This window comes from Equus quagga, chromosome 4 (genome assembly GCF_021613505.1).
Source record: "Equus quagga isolate Etosha38 chromosome 4, UCLA_HA_Equagga_1.0, whole genome shotgun sequence".
Lineage (NCBI taxonomy): Eukaryota > Metazoa > Chordata > Mammalia > Perissodactyla > Equidae > Equus > Equus quagga.
In genome coordinates this window covers 127,633,396-127,653,981 of record NC_060270.1, presented here as the reverse complement: position 1 = coordinate 127,653,981, position 20,586 = coordinate 127,633,396, and the positions used below count along the sequence as shown (strand labels likewise).

General features: G+C 31.8%; 1 protein-coding gene across 2 annotated transcripts in view; it reads right to left on the bottom strand.

The window, feature by feature from the left end:
- Positions 1-20,586, bottom strand: part of LOC124237971 (glutaminase kidney isoform, mitochondrial) — a 79,962-nt gene that overhangs the window by 40,891 nt on the left and 18,485 nt on the right. For both annotated transcript variants that reach the window (XM_046658163.1, XM_046658164.1), the window contains exons 4-9: positions 18,808-18,937; positions 17,998-18,077; positions 13,953-14,116; positions 8,360-8,418; positions 602-634; positions 455-513 (exon numbers count right to left, since the gene is read on the bottom strand). In XM_046658163.1, the coding sequence (XP_046514119.1) occupies positions 455-513; positions 602-634; positions 8,360-8,418; positions 13,953-14,116; positions 17,998-18,077; positions 18,808-18,937 (525 nt within the window). The remainder of the gene's footprint in view (positions 1-454; positions 514-601; positions 635-8,359; positions 8,419-13,952; positions 14,117-17,997; positions 18,078-18,807; positions 18,938-20,586) is intronic.

Below are 20,586 nucleotides of genomic sequence, written 5' to 3'. Positions count from 1 at the left end.
AAATCAAATTAGCCAGGCACACACAGGTTAAGAAACGTTAAGACAGGTATTATAGAAAAAGAGAAAATTGAATAAATGCCAGTAATTTGAAGTGAACTTGGCATCTCTTCTAATTCTGATTATCCATAAAGTTTGTTGAAAATACTTAAAGCATTTTAAGCGTCCCCCCCCTCAGGTAATTTAGAAATCATTCACTTCCCTCTAATGACCAAATTTTAAATAATTATTTATTCACTGAAGTCAGTCCTAGGACCAAAAAGGAAGAAAAGATTAATTCTAAATACAGTGAGTATATGTGTGTGTGTGCATGTGCATATATATAAAAATATAAAATCATACTTCATATATATATGGAATCACAAAACAGTATTTAAAATAAAATTCTATAATCTAGATTTTGAAAATTAAAGAGTCCTGACCCATTATAAACACTTAAGTCACAAATCAGACTCACGTTGCATTACTGAATCCAACATATTCATTACCAGCCATCTTATTCAAAAACTGCATCACCTATAAACCAAAATTAGAAAGTATTAGTAATCAAAAAACAAATATATAAAGAATGTAGCATGAAAACTGAATTCTATATTGCACTTACATAGTCAAATTTTTCAGCATTATTCACTCCTTGCTGCAAAGAAATGAGACATAAATATGTTAATATAGGCACCACCATAGTTAAGTTTTAAGTGACTATAATATCAAAATTTCAAACTGCTATCATTATAATTAATATACTGCGCATTAGTACTTTTAGATCTAGAAAATACTTCTAAAGTAATTTAATATTTACATAAACTTTTTACATGTTCTTTCATTAGCACCATATGTTGAGAATGGATCTGAATTACAAAGGGAATGCTTTATTTCAAGTATATCTTTACCCAACCCAAGTTACAGAATTTTAAATACAAGTTACCCCAAGTCCCCTTATTTTTCATGACAACACACAATCTGCTAGAATGTATGTTATTTATTTAATTTCATATTTTTAAAAAACTTAAAGTTTCACCCTTAGAAAAGAATTAAGTATATATAAATTATGGTTTTCAATTCAGAACAATCTACTTATATTTTTAAAATAACTTTAAACCAATATTAGAGTTAGAAAAATGAGTTACGTTGCAAAACTAACTAATCTTTTATAATCCTAGTATAAGCAAACAATCTGGATACAATTTACTATATAGAGAAGGCTCTATCTTTAATATCTCACTTGTTATAACAATACTTGAACTGAAAAAAAATTATAGTTCAGTCCCTAAAAAATTAGCTATATTTTTATTTAGCACTATGCCAATTCAGAGCATGGAAGATGTATTGTTTCATCACTTCTATTTCTGAAGTTAGCTACTGCAAATGTCAATAGGAAAAATCTATGTAATGTAGATCAGTTCAAGTAGCCAAATGGTTTCATTTTACCTCGGCGAAGTTTACAAAGCAGTAAGTTGTAGATCTGAAATCAAACGTATTAATTGGTGATATGCACCCAATAGAAACAATACATCTCTAATTTTTAAAACAGGTTTAAAATAAAATAATTCGACAACTAAAGTTATAAAAACAAAATTTTCTAACTTTACCCTCAAAAAATCCAAAACATTGCACTTTAAAATTTCATTATGGGAAGAAAACCTGTATCAGAGTATCATTTAATTGAATAAAGCCAGTTTCATTCTCCACTTTACAAGTGGATTAGGATGTGGCTGATAATCTGTGAAATCTTACAAGTCAATTTATTTGAGAAAGGATGTCCAATCACACATACAATCAGTAGCTGGAAAGAACACCACACTATTTTATCAAAATTAGGCATTAACAGAGCTTAAACAAGATAAGGATAATTTAGCTACAGTCATATTGTAATCACTTATCTAAGTATTTTCTCTAAAGTGTCCTTTGACATATTTTAAGTTTTTCTTTCCTTATTAATACACCAGAAATCAAAATGTAGAAATGTAACTCCAAAGCTGTTCAATGAAAAATAATTAAAAGAAGAAATTACCAACTTCATTGAACTGTTGCAGTTGTCAAAATATTCCATAGATCCTAATGCTGTAAAATATGTAACAACATTTAAACCACAAAAACCTTTTTAACCTTTGAAAAAGCATAAAAAAACAACTCTTTTGGAAAAGGATGTCAGCATTTGCATTGGGATGTCACATGATAATAACTGGTTATACAATTAATCAATGTAAAATAAACAAGTGATATTGAACTTTCATTCTCTGACCTAAACTGTGCCCTATAAAATTAATACAAATTTTCTTTATTTGGCTGTCATGTTTAATTTAAAAAAAAACTTGTTTCAACCCTAGACTGTGGTCATATATTTGGTCTACTTTGCAGCTTACTAAATTAAAGTACAATTAAGTTTTGCTTCTATGCTATTTTTAAGAAACAACTGATATTTACCAATGTCTATCATTCTATAACATTTTGGGCAAGCTATTGAAATGTCCTAGGCAGATTATATAAACAAGCAAAATAAAATATCTGAATGACTGTGTTGACTCAAGAAAATTTCTCCCCAAAACTTCCCCATTTAAATGTAAAAGCACTCGAATAATGTTTGTTCTTACTAGAATAGTAAGACCACCCTGGAAATACTTAACCTGTCAACAAAATATATTTGCCCTTGCATGTCTTGGAAAGATTTCATGTACCCCAGGGATATATATGGGATCTAATAATTATTAGATGTTATGCTATTTTAATTTTGAAAAAGTTACAGTATAAAGTTTATTTCTAAAGATGTTAGAAAAAACACACATACTCATACAAAATAAAGTGGAGTAAATTCCTCCCCAAAAGCAAAAAAACAAACTGCAAAAAAACCATCATCATTATCCAGTAGTGGGGTGCAGAGGAACAGATATTATGAAAATTGAAGCCAGGAATGGGTACATGGGGGCTAGTTATACTATTCTGTTTATTTTGTACATATTTGAAAATTTTCATAAAACATTAAAGGAAAAATGTTTATTTGCTAATCACCACGATGTCCCATGCTAACATACAAAAACTGCTCCTTTAGAATATTTTCTTTTCCCTTTGAAATAGTAATTTTTATTTAGTTCATCTATCAGTGAATAGTTTCTATTAGTAGAATGAGGAGTTTAATTCTCTATTTTAAATTTTTACAGATGTATGAATTGAGAAATCTTGCTGACAACAGATGAATAGATGGAAAGAGAAAAGGTTTTGTTATAGCAACGTCACTCAGTTCTTTACATATCTATCTCATTACATGCAAAAGTCACACAGTAATCTACCCTCAAAAATTATGCTTAATGGTCTTATTAACTAACAACTTGATTAGATCCTCTTTCCATTTTATTGAAATCAAAAACTGGAAACAAGGTGGTATACAAGAGACTTGTTCCCAGTCATTATATAGTGATTCACATCCTCAATACCACTGACTTCAATATTTCAAAATGTTCTCTTTTGTTGGTACTTATTAAGTTTTTACAACCTGAAGCAGTACACCACAGTAAAATGTGACACACGAGAAGTATGCCTCTCCTTTGAAAAGTGAGAGGAAACCTGAACCAAAGGCAAATTCATTTTAAGAAAAGCACACATGAAAGCTGGGATTTGGAAACTGATAGTCTTAAAACTATCCATGTCCCTTATCTCTTGGAAAAAAATTCCTAGTTTTAACTCACTGCACAGATTATTAGATATCATGTTATTTTAATCTTGAAAATGGTACAGTAACTTGTAGTAAGTACAGCAGGAAAACTTAAAAAAAAAGTAAACTGGACAAAATATATTTACTAACACTTCTAATTCATTCACCAAATGACTTTTAAAAAACAAACCATTGTGGTTTGCTTGAAAATGGTAGTAATCAGACCCCGAGACTAGAAAATTACACAAATTTATTTTTCTATAAACACATCTCAAGTCAAAAAATTTGCATTCCTTTGAAGAAAATTTTAGGAAAGAAAATTTGATAAAAAGGCACTGAGTTTTAACACTGACTATTAAAAGAATTAATATAACTACACTGGAGTGTTTTTATAGCCTGTTTTTACAACATACTCATGAATTGAATCACATATTATGCATTGTAACACAGGTGAAAATATCACTGTTAACAGGGACACATCTGCCAATAAATTTAATATAAAAATGACTCATTTAGAGTCAACATATTAATCAGTTATTTTATAAGTAAATCACTTTACTCCATTCATAAAGTATGGAGGTGTAAAAGCCGACTGAAAATTAGAGATCATAGAAGCAAGAGGCAAAAAAGAGCTACCTGAAAATGATTTAAAAAAATACTTTTAGTTTAATCTCACTACAGGAAATGCCTTAAGGCTAAATACTTGGAATATTCAAATAGATATTATAGGTGAAAAAGGTTTAAATCTAGTATTTTCATAGATTAACCTAAAAATAAAGTTACAGAAAAGTGGATTCTGTTGGCAATAAATTATTTGCCTTTTATTTAAAAAAAAAAAAACCTCATATACACCAACTGATGTAAACATGAAGTAAATAAACCAGTATAATCCTTTCTTATGAATGTTACCATGTCCAAGATGTCATCCATGCTTCCCAGAGCCACAAAGTGCCTTCAAAAAATATGGCTTATAAGCAAGTCTAACAGTTTACTGCTAACATGACCAAAATGAGCATTACATACATATTAACTAAATTTGTCCTAAGTTTCATGGAGCATGATCATGTTGTTTTTTTAAAAAAGAAAGGAAAAAACCTCCAGTTTTTTCAATTAAAAAATACTTCTGATTAAAAAAAAATCGAGTTTCCTCAAACAAAAAAAACTGGAAATAATTACTAGAATAAGAGACATAAACAAAGAAGAAGAAAACAATGTAACTCATTCTTTGCCTTTAAAATAAAAAAGCAGAAGTGTGGCAATTATCTCGTAATATGTTGTCCTCATCTTCCCACCCAAACCCTCATGTTATTGCCAGACCTTAACTTTTAAACTTTTTAATTAGGCGAAATTTTTACCGCTGAAAAGAAAAAAAATTACATAAAGATACTGCTATTTCATTCAGAATAACTCTGCTACTTTCAAATTTATTTTCACTCTTTCCTTTAAATCAAGCAACCACATCATCATCATCATCATCAAATAAAACAAACTACATCAAAAAGTACTCTTCTAAATTTAGTAGCTACCATAGAGAAAAAGGAAGTATAATACCTTTATGGTTTTTTGAATTATGTGCATTTTAAGTACAAAATGACATTTGTTTTTATGAAGGTATTTACCTATATAGCTTTGTTTAAAATTTTAAATATTGGAGTTTTCCTATAAGTTTAGAAGTTAAGAATTTATGCAACAGGTTCCTTCTGTCCAAATCCTCCTTTTTTCCACAATCTGCTAATCCTTTTGAACATTTGCTTTGCCTCTTCCCCCATTTCCTGAGGATCACCACCAATCCTACAAGGAAAAAATATCAATACTACAAAATTACGAAATAAAGAGTCTTACTAAAGACTCTACTTAATTTTTTTGTGTGTGGGGGAGGGGGAATAACATGAGGAGAATCTTTTAATAGCACGATAATGAAGTCTTGAACTTTGAAAGAAAAAAAAATAGCCTTAAGGTAATCAACTAAAAGAGCTAAAAAACAGAATTCAAATCTAGTAGCTATGGTAAAATATCCATGCTTTGGGTACTCAAACGAAAGGTCCTTGAGAAGAGGCCTCGTTCCTTACAGACAGGAAGCACTGTCTAATGTCCAAAGAATGACCATATTCACCCACTGAAAATCAGATGTGATTTTTAAGCCAATAAATTGGTATCTTTTGTATAAGTTAAAATTCAGAAAATAAAATTTCTGCTTTTTGGACAATTTAACTATGCAAGGTAAAGAGAAAGATGTCATCAAAGAGCAAACACTTACATTAAATATGGCAGAGTAAATTCTAATGAACAGCAAACAAAAAATCAGGAGATTTAGCTCAAGCCCAATTCCACTGCTGTTAGAACCTATCAATCTCAGTTTCCTCACCGCATCTACACAAAGTAAGAGGGTTGGGTCTGAAGACCCTTTTGCCTACAGTTTTATTATCTCAATTTCAACTAGCAATTCATAAATATTATGCAAAGATCACATACAGCTATTTTTCAGAGTTTTGAATTCTTTTTAAAAAAGAGTCTAAGAAAAGTATTACATTCTGGGGCAGTTTTACACAGAGGTATATCAGGCTTACCCCTCCAAGATTTAGACGAACTTCATAAAAAAAACAAACAGACAAGAAAAACACAACAACTTGTGAAACACCTTCTAAAAACAAAACAAAACAAAAATTCAAAGAAAGTGATCTTAAATATGAACCATACTCCAAAGCCTCATTTCCAACTTTGTCAATTTAAAATTTTTATAAATTTAAAATCACTGATCAAATTTGTAAATACAAGATGACTCAGTTAAATTTTTGCACTGTTGGACACTGAACCACACTTATGTTGGGTATGTGTGCCTTTGTAACTCTGTTTCTAAGCGCTCCTACTACTGTGGCTCAACGTATAGTTTATGGCTTGTGACTGAACATGCTAAGTGAAACCAATGAAGTAACTGTGTAGTATGACCAGACATGCATTTGCCACATGCAGCATTTCAGTGTGGTATATTAAACCCATGAATCACTAAACAAACGATGTTGAACTGCATGCAATTAAGGAAGGCTTCTATTAATCATTCACATAAGCTCTTTCTTGAAAATACTATTGGTGTGCCATGCTAATTTTTCTCCAGTGTAAGAGTTCTTAAACTGGGATCCATGAATCAGCTTCAAAGGGTCTGTGAACTCCCTAAAGTTTACATAAAATCACGGTATGTGAACATTTTTCTGGGAAGACCTAAAAAGGTTCAGAACCATTTTAGTGGCTTTTCATCAAGCACTAACACATACATTGTATTATCATAATTTTCCTTACCTCTAATTTAAGTTACTCTTCAAATCTGAACAATTATTAATGAGACATTTCTCTCATCCATATTTATTGAATTTCATTGTAAGGGCCCATTTACTTGTATACACCCCACACTATAATGTAAGCTACCTGAAGGCAGGACTGTGCCTAGCACATATTCATATTATAATTTTCTACAATAAATAGTTTCACCTGAAACTGACAACTTTTCTCTTAGGTAAAACAGTCATGAATAACTAGATGTTATAATGGGCAAAGAGAAAATTTCCATAGCTTATTAAAATTAGTTACATTAAATAATACTTGGATATAATATCTACCTCATGAGAGCTACAAGGATTAAGTGGGCCAACGCTTATAAAGCATTTGCCCTAAAATAGCAACTAAACATAGTACTATTCTTAAGATAGTAGTCTTCTATTTTAAAGGCTTTTTCTCATGAATATATAAAATTCATGAAACTTAACAGAATATTTCAAGTATACAAACTAGATGAATTTTTATTAATTGGGCCAAGGAAAAATTTATATTCAAACATTCTTTGTGTAACCAGGGTCTCCCATCCCCAGTAAGGAATCTACAAAGCCATGTAGTTACGTTTTTTTCAAGCTTAAAATAGATAGGCACAAATTTACTGAAGGTCTATAAAGGTTCCAAACACAAATGAAAGGTATTTGAATATAAATGAAATTTATAATTAAAAATCTAAACAGTATGACACAATAGAACCATTTTCAAATACTTATTTCAAAACAACATTAGAGCTTCCAATTATTAAGACAAACCAGACACTAAAAAAAAACCCTCAAAACATATAATGCAAAACAAAGTATAAGAAAAATAATATAACTTAATAATTGGAATAAGTATTACTTATTTTAGTTATTATATGATAAAGGAAAACAAATGAAACAAGTTCAAATGAAAATTGTGAATATAGCTCATGAAAGTATAAAGGACTTGAAATTATTCAAGGTTGAATGTACTTTGTCTTAACACAAAGTACCAAAACATTTGTTCCTAGATGTGCTGATGACAAACATTAAACAGTAAAATGCTTTTAATTCTGTTTACATCTGTTCATTCTAGAAGAGCCAAAAGGAAGAGAAAGAAAAAAATATCAAAACTTTAAGAAGAAAAACTTCTGTGCCTATTGTTCAGCAGACTTCTTTTTGAATTTCTGCCAGATCTTCAGGTCAAGAGTAACTTGAAATTTACAATGAGTCATCTGTTTTTCATTTGGCCCTTGAAATTACATCATTTACTTTGAAATAAATAAAAATCCTAACCTTACACCATAGAACTAATTTTTTTTAACACCAAAAGAAAACTTTTCACAGTTCTACATAAATAATCCAAGATTTATCTTTATGCCTTAGCTATTAAAAAAATTTACTAGGTTAAAAAGAAATGTCAACATTTTACCTTTATTAATGAAGTCACAACAATTGCTCCAGCATTTACCATAGGATTGTGAGGCTTATCTGTAAAATATAAAAGCAATATCATTATTTCAAATATCTGATATCATTTCTGCGATGCATAGGTACTTCCCACAAACATCTATCTATTTACTTTATGTAAGCCATTGTTATAGTTCTTTTATGGGGGGGAGGGGAGTTGGGGCGTAGAGGAATGCATTTAACTCTCTGACATATCAAACAAGTAATACACTTCTAAGAAGCTGCCATTATAATTATATAGACAAAGATTCATGTACAGAAAGACAGTGAATAGTAGTGTAAGGGCACATTCAAATTTCCAAACTCTGCTCTTTACTTCTATTTGACCCCAGGGAAGTAACTAAACTTCACTGTACCTCAATTTTCCCATCTGTAAACTGGGTAATAATAGCACTGACACCTCAGCAAGTCGTAATGCTTCAATGAATTAAAACATATAAAATGCTTAGAAAGTACCTGGGACAACCTTACACTCTCAAATAATATTATTATTAAAACTCACCTTGGAAAAAGCACACTGAGTGTGAACCCAATTTTGCTTGTTTGAAGTGTTTTATTTTTGTGTTTATGTATATACACATATATATGCAGAAAAATAAAACATAAACAAGTGATACACATGGGATAAAAAGATTATAGGGGGTTTAAATTGTTTTCTCTACACTTTCTATATTTCCTGACAATAAGGATGTATTTCTTACATAATTTGAAAAATTACTTAAAATTTAAGTTCATCCAAAATCTTCTCTCTCTTCTCCTAATTCTTGCAATAAATAGAATTTTAAATCTCAAATAATTACTTTCTCATTCACAGCATGGCACAAACACCAAACACAAAACTCTTAGGGCACTGAAAACATTTATTTGAAGGCATAATTCCTAATTTATCTGTTTGTGAGGGTGATTTATTTCTTTGGGAACAAGTTCTTATCTAGCTTGACAAATCTAGCAGAAATAGGTTATTGCCACATTATTAGCCTCCTTGAATTTTAAGTAAGTCATCTTCTGTGAGATGAGCCTATAGCTAAACAACTTTGAGCTCTGGAAAACAGCCTGGCAGTTCTTCAAATTGATAAACCAAGAGTTATCATATGACCCAGCAATCTGCCTCCCAGGTAAATAACCAAAAGAAATAAAAGCATATGTATACACAAAAAACTAGTACACAAACGTTCATGGCAGCATTACTGATAATAGTCAAAAAGCAAAAATCACAGGCCAGCCCTGGTAACCTAGTAATTAAGTTCAGCATGCTCGGCTTCGGCAACCAGTTTGGTTCCTGGTCGCACATCTACACCACTCGTCAGTTAGTGGCCACGCTGTGGTGGTGGCTGACATAAAAAAAAAAAAAAAAATGTTGACAGCAGATGTTAGCTCAGGGCCAATCCTCCCTCACAAAAAAAAGTAAGAAATAACCTAAATGTCCTATCAGCTGATGAATGGATAAATAAAATGTGGCATTATTATCCATATAATGGAATATCATTCAGCAACAAAAAATGAAGTACTGATATATGCTGTAACACAAAAGCACCTTAAAAACAGTATGCTAGTAAAATATGCCAGTCATGAAAGACCAAATATATGAACTGTCCAGAATAGGCAAATCTATAGGACAGAAAGTAGATTACTAGTTGCTAGTGTAGAAGAGAAAGGGGTACTGACTGCTCATGGGTACGAGGTATCTTTGTGGGTTGATAAGAGTCCCAAAGTTGATTGTGCGATGGTTGCACAACCCTATGAATATACCAAAAGCCACTGAATTACACACTTTAAATGGGTGAATTGTATGGTACATGAATAGTATTTCAACAAAGCTGTTAAAAATTTTTAGGGGCCAGCCCCATGGCTGAGTGGTTAAGTTCATGTGCTCTGCTTTGGCGGCGCAGGGTTTCACCGGTTCCGATCCTCAGCGTGGCTCTAGCACCACTCATCAAGCCATGCTGAGGCAGCATCCCATACAGCACAACCAGAAGGACCTACAACTAGAATACAAAACTATGTACTGGGGGGCTTTGGAGAGAAGGGAAGATAAAAAAGGAAGACTGGCAACAAATGTTAGCTCAGGGCTAATCTTTAATTTAAAAAAATCAATAAAGACAAAAAATTGAATAACTTATAGTCTACCAGTTTCCCTCAACATAAGATCAACAATGTGATTTAGTAGCTAGGTTTTAAACATTGTACATTTTGGGTTACCCATGATAACAACTAGTTCCAAAAGTTAAAAGAAAACTTAGTATAATATCTGAGTATCACAATCAAGATTTTACCTATTCCATATTATGCTAAGAGAAGTTTGCTTTCTCCGAGATCACATGAAATGAGAGGAACTGCTGCACAGAAAATTACTACCTGGCAAGAGGAAGCCAAGAAACAAAAATTTTCCTACATTATCCACTTGAAAGAATAACCACACACAGACAGAAAGCAGAATATGGAAATCCCACTGAGCTAAATTAGTTTATACTTGTATTTGTGTAGATATTCATGTATCTGTCCTTTCTTGTTTTTTTTTGACATCATAAGGTTTAGACACTGGGGTCCTAGAAGGCAGCTATTCTTCATGTTACTACATAAATGTGGGCATTTAATATTTTTTAAATCATAAATATTCTGCAAATACTACATAAGCTACAATCAAGAGGTTCTTTCAAAGAACACTAAAGCATTTCATGGCATGACAGTGCAATTTTCAGATGAAAGCAACTGCTCACTCTGCCTTTGGCTCGAAACCCAGACATGTGAACGTTTGGAAATACACCAGAGATATTATAACACCAGCATTACTGCAGTCTAAAACCTCTGACTGTGAAATCTACTCTGCCGTAGAGAGAAGAGAGTTACAAGTTTACTTTAGAATTTTTAATTAAAAAATATTTATGACAGCACAAATAACAAGCTAATTAATAAAGGCTACTATGCAAAATAATGACATATATGTGCTTGGTATAATGACAAAATGGACATGTGCGACATCTGAAATTTATGGGAATGTTTTTAACCAGAATGCACAAAACTGCTTAATTTTAACAAGCATTTATTCCCTCCGAGGCAATAAACACAGAAAGTTCTTTCATATTACACCAGAAAAAGCTTTTCAAACTGCTAAGCATATGCAGCTTACAAAGATGTGGTTCATAACTGAGGCTAAGTCAAAGTTTGCTAATGCATATATTAAAGAACTAAAAACTATCAATGTTAAGTTTATATTTTAGGTATTATACTGGAATTTTACAGGGCCATATAAAAATTCAATATACTCTATATATAGTTTAATCCTGCAGTGCCCACCTAATCATTCAAACTTTGTTCTTTCTATACAATTCAGTCCTGTCTTCCTCATGCAAATTAATTCAACTTCTCCTTTTTCTCAAATCCTCTACACATATAAACCAACATATACATTTTGGCTTCTGTGAAGTACAAACTCGTAAGATAATATAATTAGCAGTATGCAATGCTTGAGTTTGTCTTCTTTTCCCTATTAGATGTATGTAACTTCTTCTGTAGTCTTTAGTATTAGCTAGATAAGTTACTCTAAGAACCCAGGCCATGTACCCTCCCATAGCTGTTAACAATATAAGGGAAGAAGGCTATACAAATATTTGTTGATTAACCTAATTTCTACCAAAATGTGGAAAAGGACTTCACCAGGAGATAGTGGTTTCCAAATCCGACACCTCCATCAAGTAACTTATTTCCTGATTTATAATGATAGAAAATATCAGCCAATTCCTCACCACAAGACTATAACTTTTTAAGCTGTAAAACATTTTAAAACTACTGATATTAAAAAGAGTAATTAAAAAGATAATTTCTTTATCTATTCACTATATTCATATTAAACTTAATTTATCACCACAATATTAAAAAGCTAGGACAGCATTAATACATTTTTTTAAATGTTGTAATGCTAGATACACAGACACACATGCACACACACAAAATATAGTTTCACCATAAATCTACTCTTGACATTTTAAATATGAAAAAGACCTACAAACTGTTTTTTGCTGGGGCTACTCTAAAACCAAGACTCTAGAGTACAGAACCTATGCAGAACTCAGGAAGGAGTGAGGCCTTCATTTTCCCACTACTTCCGAGATTTCTAGTATTGGCTCTAGCTCGGGAATATCAAGGCAAAACCTCTGTTAAACTTTCTATTTCAGTTATTATAAACTAGTGCTAAATTCCTCAGTTCTTATTATGATTTTTTTCTCACAGACTACAGTGTCAATAAATCGTAATTTCTTAAAATTACAAATGTACATGGCAAAAAATTTATAATATTAAGTTCATTTAACCCAAGCCCATTTTATTTACTTTTTATTTCTGAAATACTTCTTCACATTCAAATTCCCAAGTTCTATTCTTTAAAAAGTTCTCTCAAAATCAGTCAATTCAACAGAACCACCTAGATTATTCTACTTTGCCTTATAAAGGAAAATATGAATTCTTCTTATAAAACATTTAATCTTGTTAGAACAAAAATATTAATTCCTTCTATATTAAATCTGGATGTGAGTTTCATAAATAAGGTACTTCTGCATATGATGTCCTTATTGAAGTTGCTAGTTTATGGAAATCTCCATGAAATCAATCGTAGCATTAGAATAGAAAGATTATGGCAAAACAGGTAAGAAAATATAATTGCTCTCAAAACAAATAGGAGGAGAAGCATAAGAAAATACCAGTCTTATAACTTCATTAAAAAAACGATGAGTATAAAGCACATTTTTTTATTTAGCAGAAACAAAATATAAAAGTATATTTCTCACAACCATTATTGTAACCACTGAATTTCTTCACTCTTGCTTTCTTCAATTCTATCTTTACTCATCACACAATGAAGAACATAGCATATGCCCGAAAGATTAAAAAATAGAAACCAATCCATAGGTTGGCGTTTAGATTTAAAACCTCTATCAGATCAAAAGCACTGTCTTTGACCTCCCCTTTTCTTTTGGATTCCTGCAGAGTACTAAGACTTGTTAGTTATCCAAGTATTTAATACAAGATGTTTCTTTCAAATATTGAATGCTATGAAAGATAAAAAGCAAAAACACTTATTATTTCATCTAGGGCCACCATAAAACTTATTACGGAAGTTTTCAAATATACACAATATAGAAAAGTAGAAAGAACAGAAACACCCATGTGTCCATCATTTAACTTCAAAAACTGCCAACATACAGTAACAAGCACACTCAGCACCCCCAGCTACACTCCACTGAATTACCTTAAAGCAAATCCCAGACATTGTGAGATTTTACTACAAGACATTCCCCAATAGGTGGTTATAAAGCAAAAATCTTACTCCTTGCCCCAATCTTCTCCCTAGCCCACTTTCCAGTGGTATAAGATGCCTAAAATAACAATTTTAACAAGTAGGTGATTAAACTATCTCTATGGGTTTCACAGAATTCCAGGACAAATGAAAAAAAGTATGAATGCTTTTAAATTTCTGCAAAAAAATTTTAAAAATAGCTACTTAGATATACATAGGAAAATGAAGTACTTCTTTTTCCAACCAACTTTTATGTAATTCTTACCATCTTCATTTAAAAACAGTTTGTTGAATCTTAATCCACTTGGCTCTTTCCCAACATATCGATGCACGTATTCTGTTCCAAGATCATTAACAGCAATGGCATATTTCAAAGGTTTTACACAGGACTGAAGACAAAATGGAACTTTGGTATCTCCAATAGAATGCCTATTTAAAAGTAGATTTAAAAAAAAATTAAGATCAACTGGAAAAAAAGTAACTGAATAATTTGACTTAATCTGATTTACAAAGGTTTTCCCATAATTCAACCACAAGTTTACTTGGATATTAAAGAATAAATATAAGTATGTTTATTTTAAGAAGGATATTGCAAAAAAAGGGCAAAAGTTTAAAGTACTCAGGTAACAGAATGGTTCAAAATTAGATGATAAATAATTAAGTGAAAACTTTCTTCTGAGGGCAAGAGAGTATGGCCCTCCTTACTCCTACCTGTATTCAATCACATTAAATGAACTAGCTCTTTCAGAAATTAGTCACCGTTTTTTTACTCATAGCTTTAATCATGGCTAAACTGATTAGTTTTTAAACAGAGCTCAGTTTAGATTCAATACCGTTCTCTGAGACCCTGTCTATAAATGCCTCACCTTGTGATCGATAGCTACTCACAATTCTAACTCCATTAAAAGAAATAGCATCCAGTTTTATAAATCTGATAGAGCTGGCACTAATGGTAGTCATTATCACCATGTAGATAAACAGAACAAAAAGAAAGCTTTATATGTTACCAAACTGGGATGCACATGGAGAATAGGTTTGAAAACGAACAAGTTCTGACTGACCTCTCAGTATAATATAAGCCTTACGACGGCAGAGATCTTTGTTTTATTTGCTGAAGTATGCCAGGTGCCCTGAACAATGCCCCAACACATTACAGGCATGCATTCATTCATTCAGACTGAACTCATTCACAGTCAAACTGGGTACTACTAATAACTACCCTGGACAAATGGGTTAACGGAGACATCAGAGGGCAGAAATGTCAGAGGGCCACCTCGCCTCTAAGTATATTATGGAATATAAATACGTATATATAGCAAAAGTATATAATCCTTTTCCTAAGAAATTTATGAATAATTTCTAATTCAACTTGTAACTTCAACTTAATACGCATTCGAAAACCATACAAAGCCTGTCTTACTGCTTTTGGATTTAAAAGTACATATGTTCTAGTCCAGAGTCAACTTTTAAAATTCTCTATATAAGAAAACTAAAAGAATCATCTCTATACACTGAGAATGTTTAAGAAAAAAACCATGTGCAAGCATTACATGACAATAATTTCCTCCACATATAAAAATTTCTAATACATGATAAACCACTTCCTCCACATATAAAAACAGGAATATCACTCCTTATTGGAATTTGCTCCATAAGAATAAAGCCATGTCTTCTCAAGTATTTGTGTCCTTTCATAGTACTCAGCATTTAATTCAATACACAGTGAGTGTTTAGTACATTTTACAGGCCCAGATGAGGATAAGAGCCTGTCATAAGGGAGAGAACGACGGACTAGACGTTAAGAGACCTAGGGCTCATTTCACCTCTGCCAGTATTGTATGAACTCTGGGCCTCAGATTCCTTACCTTAAGAATGAATGGGTTAAACCATATGGTTTTTACCGTAAATACTCGAGGAGGATAATTAGTAGAAAAATAAGAAGATCGTTTAAAATGAAGGCACTTAAGAGATCAAAAAAGAGGAGAAACTCTAATTGGGACATTATCTTGAAAGTTAAAACCTAAAATTATATGGCTAAATGACTTGTAGTTTTTACAAAATTTAGGATAGAATCACATCTCTGATACAACTTCAAACAAACTGTATACAATTAGGAGCTGTATACCGTATTTATGTAAGTTATATTTTAATTAAAAAAAAAATAGGGGCTGGCCAAGTGGCATAGTGGTTAAGTTTGCACATTCTGTTTCAGTGGCCCAGGGTTCACCGGTTTGGATCCGGGGTGCAGACCTACATACCACTTGTCAAGCCATCCTGTGGCAGGCGTCCCACATATAAAATATAGGAAGATGGGCATGGATGTTAGCTCAGGGCCAGTCTTCCTCAGCAAAAAGAGGAGGACTGGCAGCAGATGTTAGCTCAGGGCTAATCCCCCTCAAAAAAAAGATAAATAATGAACTTAGTGAAAAACAAAAAACCAGAAAGATCATACCTCTGAGCTAAGTCTTCGAATGAGTAAAAAATATTGATTTTTCTTTTCTTTTTTGGCATAATTTACCAGACTGACAAAACCAAATTACAACATGATAATAAATCTTTATGTCTCACAGCACAATAAAAAGAGTCAGTCTTGAAAAAATATTTCAGAACTTTTTCCATTTTTCCAAGGGCTTCTCTTAATTCACTGATTTTGAAAATCAAACCATCCTCTTGGAAGTGCTCTCACATCATTATCCCTTTTATAGCTCTCCTAGATCCTCCTGTGTCAGTGGCTGTGCCTGCAGTGTAAGCATTTCCCAAAGATCACTTTCATGGATTTCTTGAAATCCAGCATGTTTTGCAAAAGACTTTTCATTTTGCAAATGACTGATGGGTAACAGACTATAAAGAAGTCCCCTCTTACCTGAAAAGGATATGTTGCAGGACCCCTAGAGGATGCCTTGAACCACGGATAGTACCGAACCCTATATATACCATGTTTTTTCCTATACATACATAACTATGATAAAGTTTAATTTATAAATTAGGTACAGTAAGAGATGAACAACCATAACTAAAAGTAAAACAGAAGAATTATAACAGTAAACTGTAATACAAGTTATGTGAATGTGGTCTCTCTCTCTCAAAATAGTTTATTGTACAAATGTAATGCTTTTTCCATCTTTATTAAGCACTTATCACACACTGTGGTCGTAACTTTTGCAGTTTGAGGTGGGACAACATAACTAGCAGGAATTTCTTTTTCCTCCTTCACAATTTCATGGATAGAAAATTCATTCTTACTGTAGATCTCAGCAACTTCAGCATACAATTTTTCTTCTTTCCTTATTAAGTGGAGAACTTTCACCTTTTCACTTAAAGGAAGCACTTTACGGCTTCTCTTTGGCATATTGCCAAACTGCCAGCATCACTACTCTTGTGCTTTGTAGCCATTATTAAGTAAAATAAGGGTTACTTGAACACAAACACTGAGATACCAAGACAGAGAATCTAAGCACAATGGCTACTAAGTGACTAGATGGTAGGTAGTGTATATAAGGATGATTCACCTCCAGATAGGATGGAGTGGAATGGCAAGAGATTTCATCATGCTACTCAAATGACGGACAATTTAAAACTTATGAACTGTTTATTTCTGGAATTTTCCACTAACATTTTCTGAGCAGGGTTGACTGCAGGTAACTGAAATCACGGATATGGGGGGACTACTGTACAGTCGTGTGTTGCTTAATGATGGGGATATGTTCTAAGAAATGTGTTGTTAGGCAATTTCATCATTGTGGGAACATCATAGAGTATACTTACATAAACCTAGATGGTGTAGCCTGCTGCACACCTAGGCTATATGGTACTGATCTTATGGGACAACCATTGTACATGCAGTCCGTTGCTGGCCAAAACATTGCTATGCAGCGCATGACTGTCCTCTTAATTATCATGCTAATCATATCAGGAGCATGAGGAACAAGATAATGACAGGCTGGGTAATCAAAGTTAAGCTGAGAAATGGGAATTAATTTTATTAGTGGTCAGCTCATTAGTGAATAATTTCATGTTTTGATAAGTCTGTTTTTCCTAAACAAATTCCTAATTGCAGGTACTTGAATAAACACTCAAATAAGAAGAGTACAACTGTGAATAAGATAGATGAAATGCATCATAAAATTTAGTGTAAGGTTATTGTTTCAGTTGAGGTTTTTAAATTCAAATATAAACTTATTCACCTTCTTGAATTTATGTCATATTAGAGCTAATTTCCATTACAGAAGATGCTCCTCTGGCCCTCCTGCTCACTGTTACACACAATTTAAGGCTTAGAGTTGGTTTTCATGGATTTGAAATAAACTTACCTCTGTCCATCTACTGTACAAACGGATACACCCCACAAATCAGGACTGAATTTGGCAAGTTGAGGAATATAATCTGCAACCTATCCAAAATATTGGAAAGAAATGAACAGATATAACATAGGCAAATAATATTTTCTTCTACCAAAAAATTTATCTCAATTTAGCTTCCACCAATGGATAGTTATTTTATAGTGCCCAGTGGCTTTGTAGTCTATCTTTTATAAGAATATTCATAAAAACTAAGGGCACAACAGACCAAGATTACAGGTGACAGATCTAAGTGATTTCTCTCAGTCTCCATCACCCCTGTTTTCCAATCCATTCTCTCTTCTTAGAAAAGCAGTCTAAAACAGGAACTAGGACTTGATTTTTTTTTAGGGGAAAGAAATAGAGAACTTCCTTAATCAGGGTGATGCTGGTAGGGTTTTACTATCTAAAAACTTCCAATCCAAAGAAAAAAATAAAACAGCCCTTAATATATTTAGAGGATTTTTAAAACTGGAAACATTTTATTTAATGTTCGAGTATTCCTGCAGAAATTCCTAATAAAGTTACTTTTTTATTAAAGATTTAAAAGCCATCTCAATCACTTGAAAATCAAAAAGAATTCTTAAACATAGATTTATTTTTAGCCAAAATAACAAAGTTAAATATTTAAAATATTTTAAAACCACTTAACCCAGTCACCTCATTTAAATTTCTTAATTAGCCAAACACAAGAACACTATACAATTTTATTCTTTATAGCTCTAGTTGAGCTGAATTTATTAAGTAATTGCTTTAGAAAAATATTCACATCAAAAACATTACCTTTCCTCCAGACTGCTTTTTAGCACTTTCATATAACTCATCAATGTGTGAGGTAAAAGACATAAAGTCAGGAATGACAAACTTTCTTCTAAACGCTTGTGTCAACAAAACAATGTTGCTTTGAACACATCTGTGAAATGTGAGGAAAAAATTAATAGACTAGGTATCTTTCAAATATTAGTACTTGGTAATAACAATATTAAGTATGAGAATATTTAAAACAATGAGAAATTCATCATTTTATACAATAATCTAAATTCTATAAATTATACTTTCCATATTATTTTCTTTCCTTCAAGCAGCCTTTCCTGCAACTGCTTATAAGTTGTTGAACAAGTTAAAGAAATAAATTAGATTGCCTAAAAGTTGTCGAAGATTAAAAGAGCAGAGCGTTCCACCAAGTTAAGCATCAAGACTATCTAAAAACAAGATTCTTAGCCAACCAGAGTTGATAAGCATTCATCATGACATTTGATTAACAAAAATCAGACTTTAATATGTGATAGTTAAGATCATGTTTATTTTTCGATTAAGTAACCTCAGACATACATCCCTTAGTTCCTATATAACTACTACCAGTATTTCAAAGAAAAACTAAATGTTTTGTATTTTAATATATTTTTCCTGAATTTTTCCAAAATTACATTTTGAAAAATTTGCATTTCTAAGTTAAAAGAGATAAAATTAACTTTACTTAATCAGATTAATTTGTCTCAGATGAAATACTTATTAAAACGCTTGTAAAAATAATATACAATTTTAAAGAAAATTATATATAAAGCATTATAATTATTTTATATTATTTGAAGCACCAAAAATGTTAAATTACATTATTCTATTCATTGTAAGATACATAATACATTGTAGAATAAAAATCTTTGCTTGTTAAAAACTATTTAAAAGATATGGTAAGCCATAGCGGATGCAAGGGCATGAAATCTGAAGATTTAAACCAATATTCTGCTTTGCTCTAAAGAAGTTTTAAGCCAGAAAATCAATATATTAATATAATCTTAAAGAAGAGTTTTGTAAATAGGTTCCAGCCAACCATATACTCTAAGCTCATATTCTTAGCGTCTCAGTAATTTAGTAATAGAATACTTAGGTGATAAATGAAGACTTGCTAGACATGAGCATCAAGCCATAATACAAACTTAAGACTAAGCCCTTAACAGGCAAAAAGCCAGATGTGTACAGTTGAAGTATTCATTAACTATGGAAAGTTTTTTATGTAGATTCCTCACAGGTAAGTGATTTGATGCTATATTACCAGCTTCTTTGGGGAAGAGGAAAAAAATGTTCTAAGTTTCAAGTACTACTCATCCTGTTTAACCCTCAAAACATCAGCATTTTGAGAAGGAAGATTTTCCACTTTACAGATAAGAAAACTCTATGAGTAACTTGCAAAGTAAATAATCTGTACTAATAAATGGAGTAGATACAGTATTTCTTTTTCAGTCCACAGTAAAAGAGAAATTTTTATATCTCAAGTTGTTCTCAGTGAAACACCAAATTAAAATTAAAAGCCAGATATCACATTTTAACTATAAGAAACTCCAGGATATATATGCACTTGGTCAACATAAAATTAAAGGATTTAAAATAAAATAGGTTGTTTTCAGCGATAAAGATGTGCACCACTTACAACGTGAAAAAACTGTAGTCCTAATTTCCATTATTAACCTATAGATATAGAAATAATTGCCATCCCAGAGATAAAAAATATTTACTTCAATAAACTTTGATAAATTGTCTTCTGATAGTTTCAATGTTAATCTA